Source organism: Mandrillus leucophaeus, unplaced genomic scaffold (genome assembly GCF_000951045.1).
Source record: "Mandrillus leucophaeus isolate KB7577 unplaced genomic scaffold, Mleu.le_1.0 Scaffold152, whole genome shotgun sequence".
Lineage (NCBI taxonomy): Eukaryota > Metazoa > Chordata > Mammalia > Primates > Cercopithecidae > Mandrillus > Mandrillus leucophaeus.
This window is the reverse complement of record NW_012101499.1, coordinates 973,976-988,039: the sequence shown is the minus strand read 5'-3', so window position 1 is coordinate 988,039 and position 14,064 is coordinate 973,976. Positions and strand designations below refer to the sequence as shown.

The 14,064-nt window shown below is 42.9% G+C and overlaps 2 protein-coding genes across 6 annotated transcripts in view; both read left to right on the top strand.

Moving 5' to 3' along the window:
- Positions 1 to 2,444: 2,444 nt before the first annotated feature.
- CKS2 (CDC28 protein kinase regulatory subunit 2) lies at positions 2,445 to 11,451 on the top strand. 2 transcript variants are annotated; one of them, XR_001005519.1, is made up of 4 exons: positions 2,451 to 2,606; positions 6,406 to 6,533; positions 7,596 to 7,911; positions 11,423 to 11,451. XR_001005519.1 is itself a non-coding variant. In XM_011975185.1 (3 exons), the coding sequence occupies exons 1-3, from the start codon at positions 2,548 to 2,550 to the stop codon at positions 7,646 to 7,648; spliced, it is 240 nt and encodes a 79-aa protein (XP_011830575.1). In that variant the 5' UTR covers positions 2,445 to 2,547; the 3' UTR covers positions 7,649 to 7,916. The 2 variants fall into 2 exon arrangements, 1 of the variants encoding a protein (XP_011830575.1); XM_011975185.1 differs by lacking the exon at positions 11,423 to 11,451 and having other exon boundaries at positions 2,445 to 2,606; positions 7,596 to 7,916.
- The window catches only part of SECISBP2 (SECIS binding protein 2), a 43,483-nt gene continuing 39,108 nt past the window's right edge, over positions 9,690 to 14,064 (top strand). For 2 of the 4 annotated variants that reach the window (XM_011975188.1, XM_011975187.1), the window contains exons 1-2: positions 9,696 to 9,829; positions 10,896 to 11,041. In XM_011975188.1, the coding sequence (XP_011830578.1) occupies positions 9,794 to 9,829; positions 10,896 to 11,041 (182 nt within the window). In that variant the 5' untranslated portion in view covers positions 9,696 to 9,793. Of the gene's footprint in view, positions 10,294 to 10,895; positions 11,042 to 14,064 lie in introns of all 4 variants that reach the window. The other 2 variants (XM_011975189.1, XM_011975186.1) reach the window with 2 other exon arrangements.

Below are 14,064 nucleotides of genomic sequence, written 5' to 3'. Positions count from 1 at the left end.
TAATCTGAGACCTGAAGGATTCCATCACACGTGAACGAATGTTTGTGTCTGCTCCTACTCACCAAATCATGCGTCCAAATTCCAGGCCAGGTGCTGTGGCTCACTCCTGTAATTCTGTTACAGGAAAGGGGTCCGATCCAGATCCCAAGAGAGAATTCTTGGATCTGGTGCAAGAAAGAATTCAGGGTGAGTCTGCAGTGCAAACTGAAAGTAAGTTTATTAAGAAAGTAAAGGAATAAAATGATGGCTACTCCATAGACAGAACAGCTGAGGGCTGCTGGTTGCCCATTTTTACGGTTATTTTTTGATGATAAGCTAAACAAGTGGTGGATTATCCATGCCTCCCCTTTTTAGACCATATAGGGTAACCTCCTGATGTTGCCATGGCATTTGTAAACTGTCACGGCACTGGTGGGAGCACAGCAGTGAGGAGGACCAGAGGTCACTCTCTTCGCCATTTTGGTTTTGGTGCGTTTTGGTTGGCTCCTTTACTGCAACCTGTTTTATCAGCAACATCTTTATGACCTATATTTTCTGCTGACCTCCCGTTTCATCATGTGCCTTAACTGTCTGGGAATGCAGCCCAGTAAGTTTTAACCTCATCTTACCCAGTTCCTGTTTAAGATGGAGTTGCTCTGGTTCACTAGCCTCTGACAATCCCAGCACTTTGGGAGGCCAAGGTGATCAGGTAACTTGAGGTTAGGAGTTCGAGACCAGCCTAGCCAAAATAGTGAAAACTCGTTTCTACTAAAAATACAAAAACTAGCTGGGCGTGGTGGCGGTGGCCTGTAATCCCAGCTGCTCTGGAGCCTGAGGCAGAGTGGTTTGAACCTGGGAGGGAGAGGTTGCAGTGAGCCCAGATCACACCACTGCACTCCAGCTTGAGCAAGAGTGAGACTGTCTCCAGCAAAAAAAAAAAAAAAAAAAAGTAAATTCCAAACACCCTCTTCCTCCAAGTCACTGTATTTGGGGCCTTTGGTAGGTAATCCAGATTAGATGGTCATGAGGATGGGGCCCTCACCATGGAGAATATAAATGTCCTTAGAGGGCCTGTCCCCTCACTTATTCAGAAACCTGGAGAAGTCCGTGGTCTGCAGCGTGGAAGAGAGTGCCCGCACCTCTCACTTTCAGCCTCTAGTCTGGAGACTTTGTCTAAGTCACCCCGTCTATGTCACTTAGTCACAGCCACCCTGAGCCCACTAGCCTGTATTGCGCTGGAGCATTTCGCATAAAAAGAAATTAATATAAAAATGACACGTGCTCATTGTGGAAAACGTGAAAAAATACCAAAAAGATCACTTTTAATTCTAATGCATAAAAATAACCACCACTTACATCTGTTTCTCCCAGTAACTTTTTTATATGAACGAGTGTTTTTAAACTAGGGTCAGTATTAAAAGACCAGAAGTAGTTTAACATCATCTTAAACCCCCTTATCCAGGAATTAGCATTTGTATTCTCGGCCGCTGCAGAATGTTACTTTAATCCCTCAAACTTTCCGTGGCTTGGGTCTGCCCTGGTTTTGAACACTAGGTAAGGCTACAAAAAGCATCCTGGGGCTCTGGCCCATTTCTTTTTAGAGACGGGGTCTAGCTCTGTCGCTCAGGCCTGTCTGGAACTCCTGGGCTTAAGCGAAACTCCACCTGGGCCTCCCGAGTGACTGCGCCGCCACCAAGCCGGCTCCCACCCTCTCTCTATGCGTGGCTCCGCGGGCTCCATTCTCCACACACTTGTCTGGGGGGCGCCAGGAGCCCCTCACCGGCCAGGCCGCAAACTCAGTAAGTGCACGAGGCTGCGGACCGGTCGGCTGCGCAAAGCAGCCCCGGACACAGTCACGACGCGGCCGCCTGGCGCTAGTCTCACCCAGCCGACTGCGCAGCCGCCCTCCCTCTCACACGAAGGAGCCTTTCTGCCTTTTACTATTTTTCAAAGCGGACCTAGGCTCCTGGCTCGAGCCTGAGGGGATACAAGGCGTCACGAGGGGCGCCATCACAGCGCCAGGTCGACAGCTTCCGCTGAAAGCCCTGTGCCGCTCAAAGCCCCGTGGCCCACGCTTCCGGCCTCGACCGACTAGGTCATCAGCAAACCCCGTGATACCTCGCTCCACCCTCAGGTCCTCCGCCCCAACGGTTCCGTGTCCTGGAACTTTCCACGTTCCTGCGCACGCGCTCTGCGACGCTTAACGTCCAGACTCCGCCCTCCTCTTGCCACGCCCCTGCCCGTCAAGGGCGCTCCCGCCCCCGTGCCGTACCTATTCTCCACTTCTTCCCGCGGGCAACCTCGCAACAGATCTCTGATTGGCTGAGCCGGGAAGCCGACTTCGTGAGGCGGTGGCGACGATAGGCTGGCAGCTGGCCGACTTCCGCAGAAGGCGATTGGTCGGTACTGCTGTCCAATCGGCGGCGGGCTGTCGGATTCAAATCGGGATCGTTGGGACTGCGGTCGTTAGTCTCTGGCGAGTCGTTGCTTTGGCGGGACGTGGACGTGTCTACTGCTGCTCCCGCTTTTCGCGCTCTCTCGTTTCATTTTCGGCAGTGCGCCAGCAGGATGGCCCACAAGCAGATCTACTACTCGGACAAGTACTTCGACGAACACTACGAATACCGGTGGGCGGCTTTCTCAGACCCCGAGTCGGCTCTCTCAGCTGGGGCCCCCGCGGGCGGGGCGACCAAGGCGTAACGGGGTCGGGGAGGGGGGGGGCCGGGGTCTGGGGGGCGGAGCCCGAGGGCGAGGGCCGGAGTTTGGGGTCGCGGCCACCTGGTGCCCCGCGTAGTCGGTCATAGTTGGGTGCCTGGCGCGCCCGGCCGATTGGGCCTTTGTTCAGTGTGCGCGGAGGGTGAGGGAAGAGCGGCCACGGGGCCGCATTTAGTGCCCGGGTAGGAACCGGCGCAACTTGGGGGTCCCGGGGTCCTCGGCGACGCGGAGTGACCCTCCGGTCACTTTTTTCTCGGCCGTGGCACAAGTAATTAGGCCGTTCAGTAACTGGTCTCAGTTCCAGTTGTTTGAACCAGGCCAGGAAAACCCGCCTGGTGCCGTCCTTTTCCGTTCGCAACCGTGCCACACACTTTCCCTGTTTCTGACGGGGTGATGCAACTTTTACTAGTTTGTGGTTTAGAGTGGTAATTTTCATCTGTTAACATAGAGGAACACACTTGTCTTCTTGTTTTTGAAGTGAGTGGTATAAGTTTTGGGGGCGACCCCCCGAAAATGAGCTTGATGGGAATTCGAAAATGTTTACTGGGGATGGTGATTTGGGCCATTATATATTGGCCGCAGTCATACAATTGAGGGCATTATTAAAGGAGTTTCATTTTAAGGCCGATTAAGAACTTGAGTGGACTTTCGGCCTTATTTTCTGCTAGTCTACACTGGCCAAATTTTGGGCTTCGAGGAACTTTTGCGTTTGAGTCCTGAAGCGATGTACCAGAACGTAGTGACTAATCGGTCAGTAAAATCAGACAGATTTTAAATGACCCTATCCCCCAATTAAACTAGACTGGGGGAAAGCGGGTAGGGACATTTAAAATTTGTTGTCCTTCTTGTGTGCGGGACACTTCATTTAGGGCGTGGCTTCAGAGACCAGTTAACCCCTTTTTCTTACTAGGTAGTGACTAGAACGCTGCGTCCTGGGATACTACCAAGATTTCGGGGAGATAAAGCCCATGCCATCGTTGGCCAAATTGTGACCTTGTTTTCTGTCTGCTGCCGTTGTAGGTTAGATTTCTATGAATGCTATTTAAGGAAGAAAGAACAAAACAGTGGGTGGTTTCTCTTTTTCTCTCCCTCGCAGCAGCATGGAGTCTGTTTTCACATGAGGAATACTGAAGATTTCTATGGGTAGTAATAATTGCACCCTTTTGTATTCCTAGCTAGAAAAATACCATGTTTTTCTGGCTGTAGGTAAATTTCAAGTAGATTGTCTTAACTTTATAGTAATAACTATACAGTTCTAATCGTGTAATATGCTGGCACAGTGTTCAATTATGTGATGCTAATCAAGAGCCATATTGAGGATATCTGATAATGAACACAATGTAAACCGTAATAACCTTACTAAAACCTGGAGAATTATTCTGAAACACATCTGGTGCCAAGTGTTTAGGATAAGGATTTAAGGGTTGGTACAAGTTTCTTTTGGGGCATAATACTGAAAGTAAGTGAAGCTATTTCTCAGACTTCTTTCTGATGGCAGTAGGTCCATTTTTTAGTTTTAACATACTCAAATGATTTGTGTGTGGTAATGAAGAAGGTTTACATATCTGCAGTGATTTACTTTAACCCAGTAAAAATTAGAGCTGGTATTAATTGGCCAAGGCACTAACCTTTATGAAACAGGATAGTAATTTCCCCAGATAATTTTAAAGGGGAAACTAGTGATAATATACCGCTAAGGCATGAGTCTAGGGTGGTTTGTATTAATATGTAATGGTGCAGCATGCAATGTAAACTTAAAAGGCTAGTATTTATTTTTCCCAGTGTGCAGTTATCTATATCTTTCTTAGATTTTTCTTAATTGCAAACTTAATTTCCTAGTCCTTTTACGTGAAGGTCTTAATGTTTCTAAGGGCATAACAGTGGGTGCCCCCACTCCCACATCATGGAAGTCTGTTTTCGCAGGAGAAAAACTGGTAATATCTCTGGGCAGGTTTACAAATTAGTAATACTTGCACTATTTTGCTCTTCAACTGAAATAAACGTTAGATTTTGGAAAAATTTTCCTTACGTGTAGTTTGAAAACTCTGTGTGGCAAAATATAGGTAGACTCTTCATATGGGCTTGATATTTTAAACAGTTTTTAAACAGTTTTCCTTTATAAAGAAACCCTGATGGAGGAGAGCCTGTTTCCGCGTTTATGGAGAAGGGTGGTAACTTCTATCTAAATAACTTGTTGGTAGATTTATGTACTCTGTAAATTTGAAAGACAAAAGGTACAAAAGCACTACATTTCTCTTTGAGAATAATCAACAATATAGAAGATAGAAATAAGATAACAGATTATTTGTAGAGCCTTAAAAGTTAGATGTTAAAGCAGCATTTAAAGAATGTGGGTGATAACTGGTAAGAATGACAAAGAATCACCATATAGTTCGCTGGAATTGGTGAAAACTGCAAATTATGGTAGTAAGGTATGACTTCGTGGCCTTAAGGCAATCTAGCAACATAAAAGAATTTTTCTGAGGCTCACTTTGCCCTGCAAGTGAATTGGTACTTAACCAACCACAGACTAAAATTTAAGTTGATGACAGCTGGGTGCTTATAATGGGTTAGGGGTTCAGTTTACTGCGTCCCAGAAAGTGATGAGATTGCACCTCATTCATCGCCATCCAACTGACTCACAGACATATCTTATACTGGTTAAAAATTTGGGTTGGTGGTTATGGATGGTTCAGTATAAAACTGTTGCTACTACTGGAGATGGTAAATATGGGGCTGAGAATTGTGACTTCTATAAAATCTTTTTTATGGTAATTGAGTAAAAGTTCTTACTCAATTTGGGGAAGGAGATTTGTCTGACAAATCTTTGACAGAATGCTTTGGGATACTCTTAATGATATAGATTTGTTTTTGAGAACTCGTACAGTTGTACATATTGATGGTTTAACTTTGAAGGTTATTCCATGCTTGCCCAAGAAACTGAACAATGTAAGTTTTGGATATAGGTCAGTAAGTTAACTGGAAAACTGTGAGGTTGCACACAATGTGTATGTGCAGTTAGTGGTTTTCTGTTTTTAATTATGAACACAGTACTTGAAGTATAAAGCAACTTCTGGAGCATACAAGGACTGGTAGTTACTACAAAGCTAGTGTTGGGAAGAGGAAACCCAAATTAACTGTAACTTACATTTTTCCTTACATAAAAGTCTAATAATCTGGGACACGGATAACAGCTCTACAGTCAGGGAGTAGGCTGGGTCCTTACCTCTTGTTGCTTTACCGTTCTCAATTTACTGTTGCTTCTGTGGTCCTAGCCTCCTGCTCTGGCTCCCTGATCGTATTAATGTACATTCAACAAGAAGGAGAAAAAGAAGAGTTCAGCATGTTCTTTCCCTTTGAGAAAACTTTTCATAATAAGTTACACATTTTCTTATATCTTGTTGGCTTATGATTTGGAGGCTGGTTAACCATATGCTCAACTTATATTTTGGGGTTCTATTCCTGAAGAAGATTCAGGCAACTGGTAAGCATTCTCTGGTAAGAGAAAAAGATTAATCCTAAGGAAAATGCCTTCTGCTTTTGGATTGTGCACTCTTAGCTCCCTAATTTGAACATAGGCCATCACATCAGAATTAAAGGTAGTAGAGTGTAATTCTCAATATTAAAGCAACAGAGTTGCTAAAGGGACATGTATAAAGCGACAGTTGTAGAAAAGGCACTGGACTAATACTTGGCTGTATCTTTTAACAGGCATGTTATGTTACCCAGAGAACTTTCCAAACAAGTACCTAAAACTCATCTGATGTCTGAAGAGGAGTGGAGGAGACTTGGTGTCCAACAGAGTCTAGGCTGGGTTCATTACATGATTCATGAGCCAGGTAAGCTTTGCTATATTATAGTAGAGCAGTAATTGTTGAAATATTGGTGGTTATGGTTGTCAAAACTTTAAAAATATCATTGACATCAACTGATATCTCAAAGTAACTCTTCTGATAAGTTAGTTTTTTTAAATGACTTATTTCTTGACTCTGGAGAGAGATCCAATTTTATGGTAAAATAAAATACCACAGGAGTGAAAGTAACACATTATTCTACTTGGAAAATAATGTAAGAACTAAAAAAAGATATTTTAAAATCTGTATCGTTAACAGTATCCCAAAGCATTTTACCATAAATATATCCTAAGACAAGTGTTCTTTTTTGTGTGTGAAAATTGATTTAAAGTGATTCACTCTTCAGCCCTTTTAAAGGATAGCTACCACATGAAGTTTAAATGAGGTAATAGCATATGAACTCAAATGTGTTTATGGGTATCTTATGCTATTATGTGCTATTAACAAAAAGTTGTTCAGGTATTAAATAGTAAACTCAAACTTTGTGAGTTTTCTAAACTAAAACAATGTGGGTTAAATTCTATTTTTGGGTTATCAGTAAATCTAACTTACAGCATTTATGTTTTGAACAAAATTTGAAGACATACTATAGAAGCTGAAGTAGGTGGAACTAAAACTATCGTGCTTTCTCCTCTGCTGTTAAAGAAAAACATTGCATTGAAAACTCTGAAAGAACTCATCGCTTTCTTGGGATTGAGATACGTAATCCTATTAGAATTCAGTCCAGATAATACAAAAGCAACTGAATAACTTAAGTGCAGATTTCTGTGCCCCACCTATTGAAGCAGAATCTGTGGGGATGAGCATTAGTATGAGATCCTGTAGATGATTTGAAAGAGGTGTTTTTCCCTATAAAGAGGTAATCTTTTTACTTTTAATCTGTTTACTGTAGACAGTAACTTTGAAGTAAAATTCATTTTAGATACCTCAAACCAGTTAATAGTGGACTCGGTTTATTTTATTCTGGCTTAGTTGAGAATGCTTTTGAATTTCTGATGAGTATATGAAAACCATATTAAAATGATTCAAAACATTTTCTTTCTACAGAACCACATATTCTTCTCTTTAGACGACCTCTTCCAAAAGATCAACAAAAATGAAGTTTATCTGGGGATCATCACATCTTTTCCAAATTTAATGTATATGTGTATATAAGGTAGTATTCAGTGAATACTTGAGAAATGTACAAATCTTTCATCCATACCTGTGCATGAGCTGTATTCTTCACAGCAACAGAGCTCAGTTAAATGCAACTGCAAGTAGGTTACTGTAAGATGTTTAAGATAAAAGTTCTTCCAGTTTTTCTCTTAAGTGCCTGTTTGACTTTACCTGTTACTTTTGTTCAATAAAGTTTGTATGTTGCATTTATCACTTTCAAGTTTTTGAGGTATATTTTCTTACAGTTAATTTGTGATTATTGAAATTGATTTCAGTGTTACAGTTTTAGCTCTGAGGAAGTTAACTTACCTTAAAGATCATGTTAAATGAGTTTAAAACAGCGTGGTATGATCTGGATACCATTTAATTCACTTAATTTAGAAATTAAGAACCAGGGATATGTTTAAAGCCAAAGTAGATTTTACCTCTTGAATTCCTAGAGAATTGGCTAGGACAGGAAAGCCCAAATTAATACTATCTGGGCTACTTCACTGTCACTGGCCACTAGTGGTCTTGGGAGAAACCTCTTAACTTTTTTATCCTCGTCTACATTTCCAAGGTAGGGATAATGTTTCCTATAAAGTAACACCACATTTTTAAAGGTTCAAAAACACTAAAACACCTTTGCCTTTTTAGCTTCTAGGAAAGTGTTTTCGGAGTTAGATGCAGACATAGGCTGTTTAATTAATTGCTATGCTATAGAAACAAATCAGCAGCCAGCATACATCAGGTCCCTTGGTTAAGAAAGGGTGTCTTTACACATGAGCACAATGAATTTTGAAGGTTGTGATTAGCAGCAACCTAGAATCTACTTCCCCCACCTCACTGCCACCACCACAGGATGTGTCCCAGGTAACAACAGAAATGACAAAATTAAATTTCATTACACTTTCGGGTAGACCCAATAGTGCTGAAAGAAAGGTGACAGCTACCCCTCAACTTCCAGCATAAATTCCTGCTGGACCAGACCCTAAGGTTCACTTCTGCTAGAGGCTGTGTAGTGAACTGAGACCTGGACAGAAATCTGAAAAAACTGGAAGTGCACCTGTCTCACTTGCTTGAAATACTTGGTATTCAATGGTAGAGTTAATAAAAGTCTGTGCAAGGGACAGAGGAAACCTACAATTTGCCTCAATCCCCATTATTTTGGCCTATTTTGCTGACATTTTCTGTCCCTTAAACCCACTTGCACTTTCCTCCAAGCCTTTGAGTGAGGGAAGTTCCTCCTCCATCTATTGAAATCCACCGCATTCTTCCCTGTACTTTCGGTCAACCTCCTATCCCTGCTGCACCTTATACATTTCTCACAGTATTTAACGAATTTGCTCTGTGTATAACTGTTTTTTTCCTTGTGAAAATTATACTATTCTATCTCTTGACCATGTCTTAGCACTTTTTAAAAAAAATTTTCGAAAGAAACCGAGCGGCGATTTAAATTATTTTCTGTGGCTACTTACAAACAACGTTTCTGGAAATTTAGGATACCAATAGAGTCTTGTAGGCTTTCCAGGTTTGCAGGACCTACAGGGTATGCAATTCCTGTAAGTCACCAATCTTGAGGAAATTTTAGGGAAATGCAGTGGCGGGGGTGGGAGTAATGTCGGCCTCCTCAGTTTCCTTATTAGTAAATCTTCCTCCTCTTCAGGTGACTGCTCAAAGGTCACCTCAGCGAGAGGCCTTTCCAGACTAACCCATCCCATCCTAACGCTAGACTCTTGAGGCCCAGGGGACAAGAGTAAATCACGGCCTCTCAGTTTCTAGTCGCTGCTGCCTTGGTGGAGACTATCTCGAATATCCCAGCAATAAAAGGCAGATCTGAGATTCCCGTAAGCTACTATGAGTCCCCAGCCCAGAGGACTCGGGGATCTGCATTTCCCGCAAGCTCCCCACAGCCCTCCACGTGCAGCCCGCGCAGGTCCAGTGCCGCGGCCGCCGCGTACTTCCGGCCGGAAGGAAGGGGAGGCTCTGTCGCTTTTCTGTGACGCACTTCCTGGCGTCGCCTGCGAGAGCGGAAACGCTTTGTCTGTCAGGCCAGCCGACAGCCGGCTGCTGGTCTCCCTAACGCGGCCTCCTCCGCGCCTCGCGCCATGGCGTCGGAGGGGCCGCGGGAGCCCGAAAGCGAGGTAAGGGCCGCCCAGGCCGACGGGGACTCTCTCGGCAGCCTCAGCCTGTCGGCCTGCCTCGCACTGGGGCCTCGGTCGGGCGGTGACTGGGCTGGTCCAACGGGCGTGGGTCGGATGCTGGTGACGGCACGGGAGCGCCCTACCGGGTGGTCACGATCTTCGCGCCCCGCCCAGGGTCCGCCTTGGGGTGGCGGTCAGCGGCCGCAGACCCCGCCCACAGTTAGCGCCGCGTCTACGGTGCGATGTCACCAAGCGCAGTGACTGCGGCCCAGCGCCGCGCTCCCCGCAGTCGGGGCGGGGGGACTCTGGCGAGCTTCCCGCGCTCTTGGGAACGGATAGATTGTTTTAAAGGACCCTGCGTTTTTCTGAACGTCGTTCTCCGGTCTACGTACTCAGCATTGCCACTAGAAGGCGCCCTGGCGATCGCATGCATTATTTTCAGACCCATAAAATTCTCGGTGAAAGTCAGTGTCTTACGAAGTAACTAAAAACTAAAGAAAGAAATCTATTGAATTCAAATTTCAAAGGCTCGTGATATTTTCTGGCAAAGCAAGGTTTGATATTTCAATAAAGCAAGACTTAGGGGTTCATGAGTAAAATGCATATGCTTTTGTGCAACTTTTTCAAGAAAATGTAATGGAAATAAACGTCTGCAGTGTGTTTTGGGTGCTGTAGTTAAACATTCAACGTGTATGTTTGACTGCAGTAGTTGTACTGTGTGCCTTCTACAGTTCTGTTATTTCTAAGTGAATCTCTGGTAAAACACCCTTATTCCAAGATTAAAATTGCAGAAACGTTATCAGGTGTGATCTTAACTATATAACCTGGGTTAAATTTTATTTCCACTTGAACTGGTTGTCCTTATTTTTCACTCTTAATGTTTGTGGACTACTGCCTTTTCTAACAAAAAAAAGCATTGGGGAGAAATCGTTAGCAAGCAGGTGCTTCTCTTTACGAGGCAGAAGTGTTTAAACAACATCGGGAACATTTCTGGGGCTATTAGAAACACCTCTTGGGTTTTTTGATCTCTGAATGTTTGTAGCCAAAACCTCATTTTTTTCCTCAGGGCATCAAGTTATCAGCAGATGTCAAACCATTTGTCCCCAGATTTGCCGGACTCAATGTGGCATGGTTAGAGTCCTCAGAAGCATGTGTCTTCCCCAGCTCTGCAGCCACATACTATCCGTTTGTTCAGGAACCACCAGTGACCGAGTATGTATCTAAATGTCTTGCCTGGGACTTGCTTTTTGGATTTAATGGTGATTAGACTGTAAAATACTTGGCAGTTACTGCACTCAAGTTCTGCAGATGGCAGAGGATGCTCTTCATTCAAGAAGAGTCTGAGCCAGTAGCACAACTTAACTGTAAACTGTGCCAAAAAACAGAAGCTTTAATTCCCCTTTTTTTCCTTCATACTCGTTATTTTCGGCAAAGAAGTGATAGAGACTGCATTGCATTTGTTAGTAAGAAATGCAGTTTCAGGCCAGGCGCTGTGACTCACGCCTGTAATCCTAGCACTTTGGGAGGCCGAGGTAGGTGGATTGATCACCTGAGGTCAGGAGTTCAAGACCAGCCTGGCCAATATGGTGAAACCCTGTCTCCACAAAAACACAAAAATTAACCAGGTGTGGTGGCGGACACCTGTAATGCCAGCTGTGGTGGTGGACACCTGTAATGCCAGCTATTCGGGAGACTGGGGCAGGAGTATCCCTTGAACGCGGGAGGCGGAGATTGCAGTGGGCCGAGATTGCACCACTACACTCAAACCTTGTTGACAGAGCAAGGCTCTGTCTTAAAAAAAAAAAAAAATTCCCGTTTCAGGGTTCATTTGTTCATATGGTTTAAAATTATATCATGTATCTAATGGGAGATGAAATGTGGAAGGAAGGGCAAAGGAAGGACCAGGTACACATACTCCTCATTTTTAAGGTTAACGTTTTAAAATCTTGTTCAGGGAAGGGGAGGGGACTAACAACCATAGTTGCCTCTGTGTGGATAATTTTTTGGAAATTGTTGACTTTTGCTTTCCACCGTTTTACTTTATATCTGTTATATGGAGAGGAATTTTACACATTTCAGGTTTAAGTTCATCTAAATTTGAGTTGAAAGAAGGCTTATATTTTTCCTTACATTTTCTTTTTCATTCTCAAGATTCATTCTCTAGGTATTTACAAAATGGCTTCCTCTTGTAGCTGAATTTAGACAAAAAACATATTAATCTTTCACATAATTGTGTAGATTTATTTGTAGACCTATTTTTAAGATTTGCATCAGGTGTAGTTCTAATCTAAGAATCCTTGTGCTTTGTTCTTCTTTGATATGATTCAAACTTGTTTCCTTTTATTTGTGCCTGCATGGTGTGATTGAAAATAGTTTGTACTGTATATAAATTCTAGAATTATATTTGCAAGAATGAGAATTATAATGAATAAGAAAATCATTGAGTTGTCTGGTGTATTTAGGAAATACTGAAAGTTGTGTTTTTTTGACAAAAGTTGAAACACTACCTTTATGTGCTGGAATTTGGTCTTTGGTAGGAATACCCTATTTTTCCACTGCATTTCATCCATTGGAAAGGGGAGTTTGGCTTGGATCTCACCTGAGTTGTTCCCTACCTTGAGTGTCTCACATAACAAAATACAAAAATATGTGTCAGTGATAAGAGCTCAAAGCCATCTGCTAGGTGGTATTCCAGTTACTCAAAATAGTTGTGGAAAACATTCACATGGCTGAAGCAACATTTTGGCAGTAACATGAGTGGAGACTAATCAGAGACTCAATAATGGGCAGTGCTGAATTTAAAAATTAGTTTTCTTGGCCAGGTGTGGTGGCTCACGCCAGTAATCCCAGCGCTTTGGGAGGCTGAAGCGGGTGGATCGCGAGGTCAGGAGTTCAAGACCAGCCTGGCCAAGATGGTGAAACACCATCTCTACTACAAAAATACAAAAATTAGCCAGTTGTGGTGGCAGGCGCCTGTAATCCCAGTTACTCAGAAGGCTGAGGCAGAGAATTGCTTGAACCTGAGAGATGGAGGTTGCAGTGAGCTGAGACTACGCCACTGCACTCCAGCTTGGGAAACAGAGCATGACTCTGTCTCAAAAAAAAAAAAAAAGTTTTCTTAACTCTCTCTTTTTTTTTTTTTAGCTTTTATTTATGACCAAGGAAAAATATTCATGCCTGGCAAGAACACAAGGATAAGGAAGGCATTAAGTTGAAGAGGAAGAGGTAGAAAGGAAAGGAGCCTTTAAAGTGGGGATGAAATAATGAGACTTCACATAGTTGAGAGTTGGTTATCTGGGCAATTCTAATATAGATTAAAAATTGCATTGCTATAGTCAAGATTACATGTAGATGTAATCTTGCTGCTGTGACAAAAGGAATAGAAGTTTCTGAAACAACTATTTCCTTTTTTTTTTTTTTTACTTATTCAACTACATAGCATCCTAAGTCATCTTTGTATGTCCCCTTCCCTCATCTTTCCTTAAAGAAAGTATAGTAACCTTTTCCAGAATCAGTCCTCCAGTACCTTTCACAGTGCACTCAAGGATGCTCATTTATTCGTTTGGAATTAATTATTGAAAGTCTTCCATAGTTTTGAAGTGATGGAGATGAAAATGAACATACCAGACTCTTCCATATTTATGTTATAGGACAAGACAAAGAAATTAGAAGTAGTCTAACAGATAACATTTGCCATGTTTGGAAAATACTGATTATTTACTGATAATCAAATTTGCCTATGCAAACAAGTTTGTTCCAAGTAATGTCCGTTGTCATCGTGTATCCTTTGTGACAAGTCCTGTGTAACCCATGTATGAGGATGTGTGCCTTTTGTTTGGGTATTATTGTATACTTTCACTTCTTTCATGGTTACCACAATCCATGAGGTGGCAGGCAGATGTAATGTTATTTTTGCACATGGGAAACTGAAGCTAGAAATGTTTGTTCATACTAATTCAAATAGGTGGCACCAGAACCAGAATTAACATGCTGTTCTCTAAAACTGCTACCGCTGTTGACAAGAGGTAGTTGAGCATTTTCACCATCTGTCAATATACTGTGAAAATTTTAGCACCAAATGATGTTTTTGAGTTAAAGCAGATCAGCTATGAGAAGAACTAGTGGTATACAACATCTGTGGGTGTTGTAAGCAGAAAGATAAGAGGTTCTGACTCAGAATGTGTCTGATGGGTGACATAAGAAGGGTGCAGAGGAGACTGCACCAGGGAAAAAGA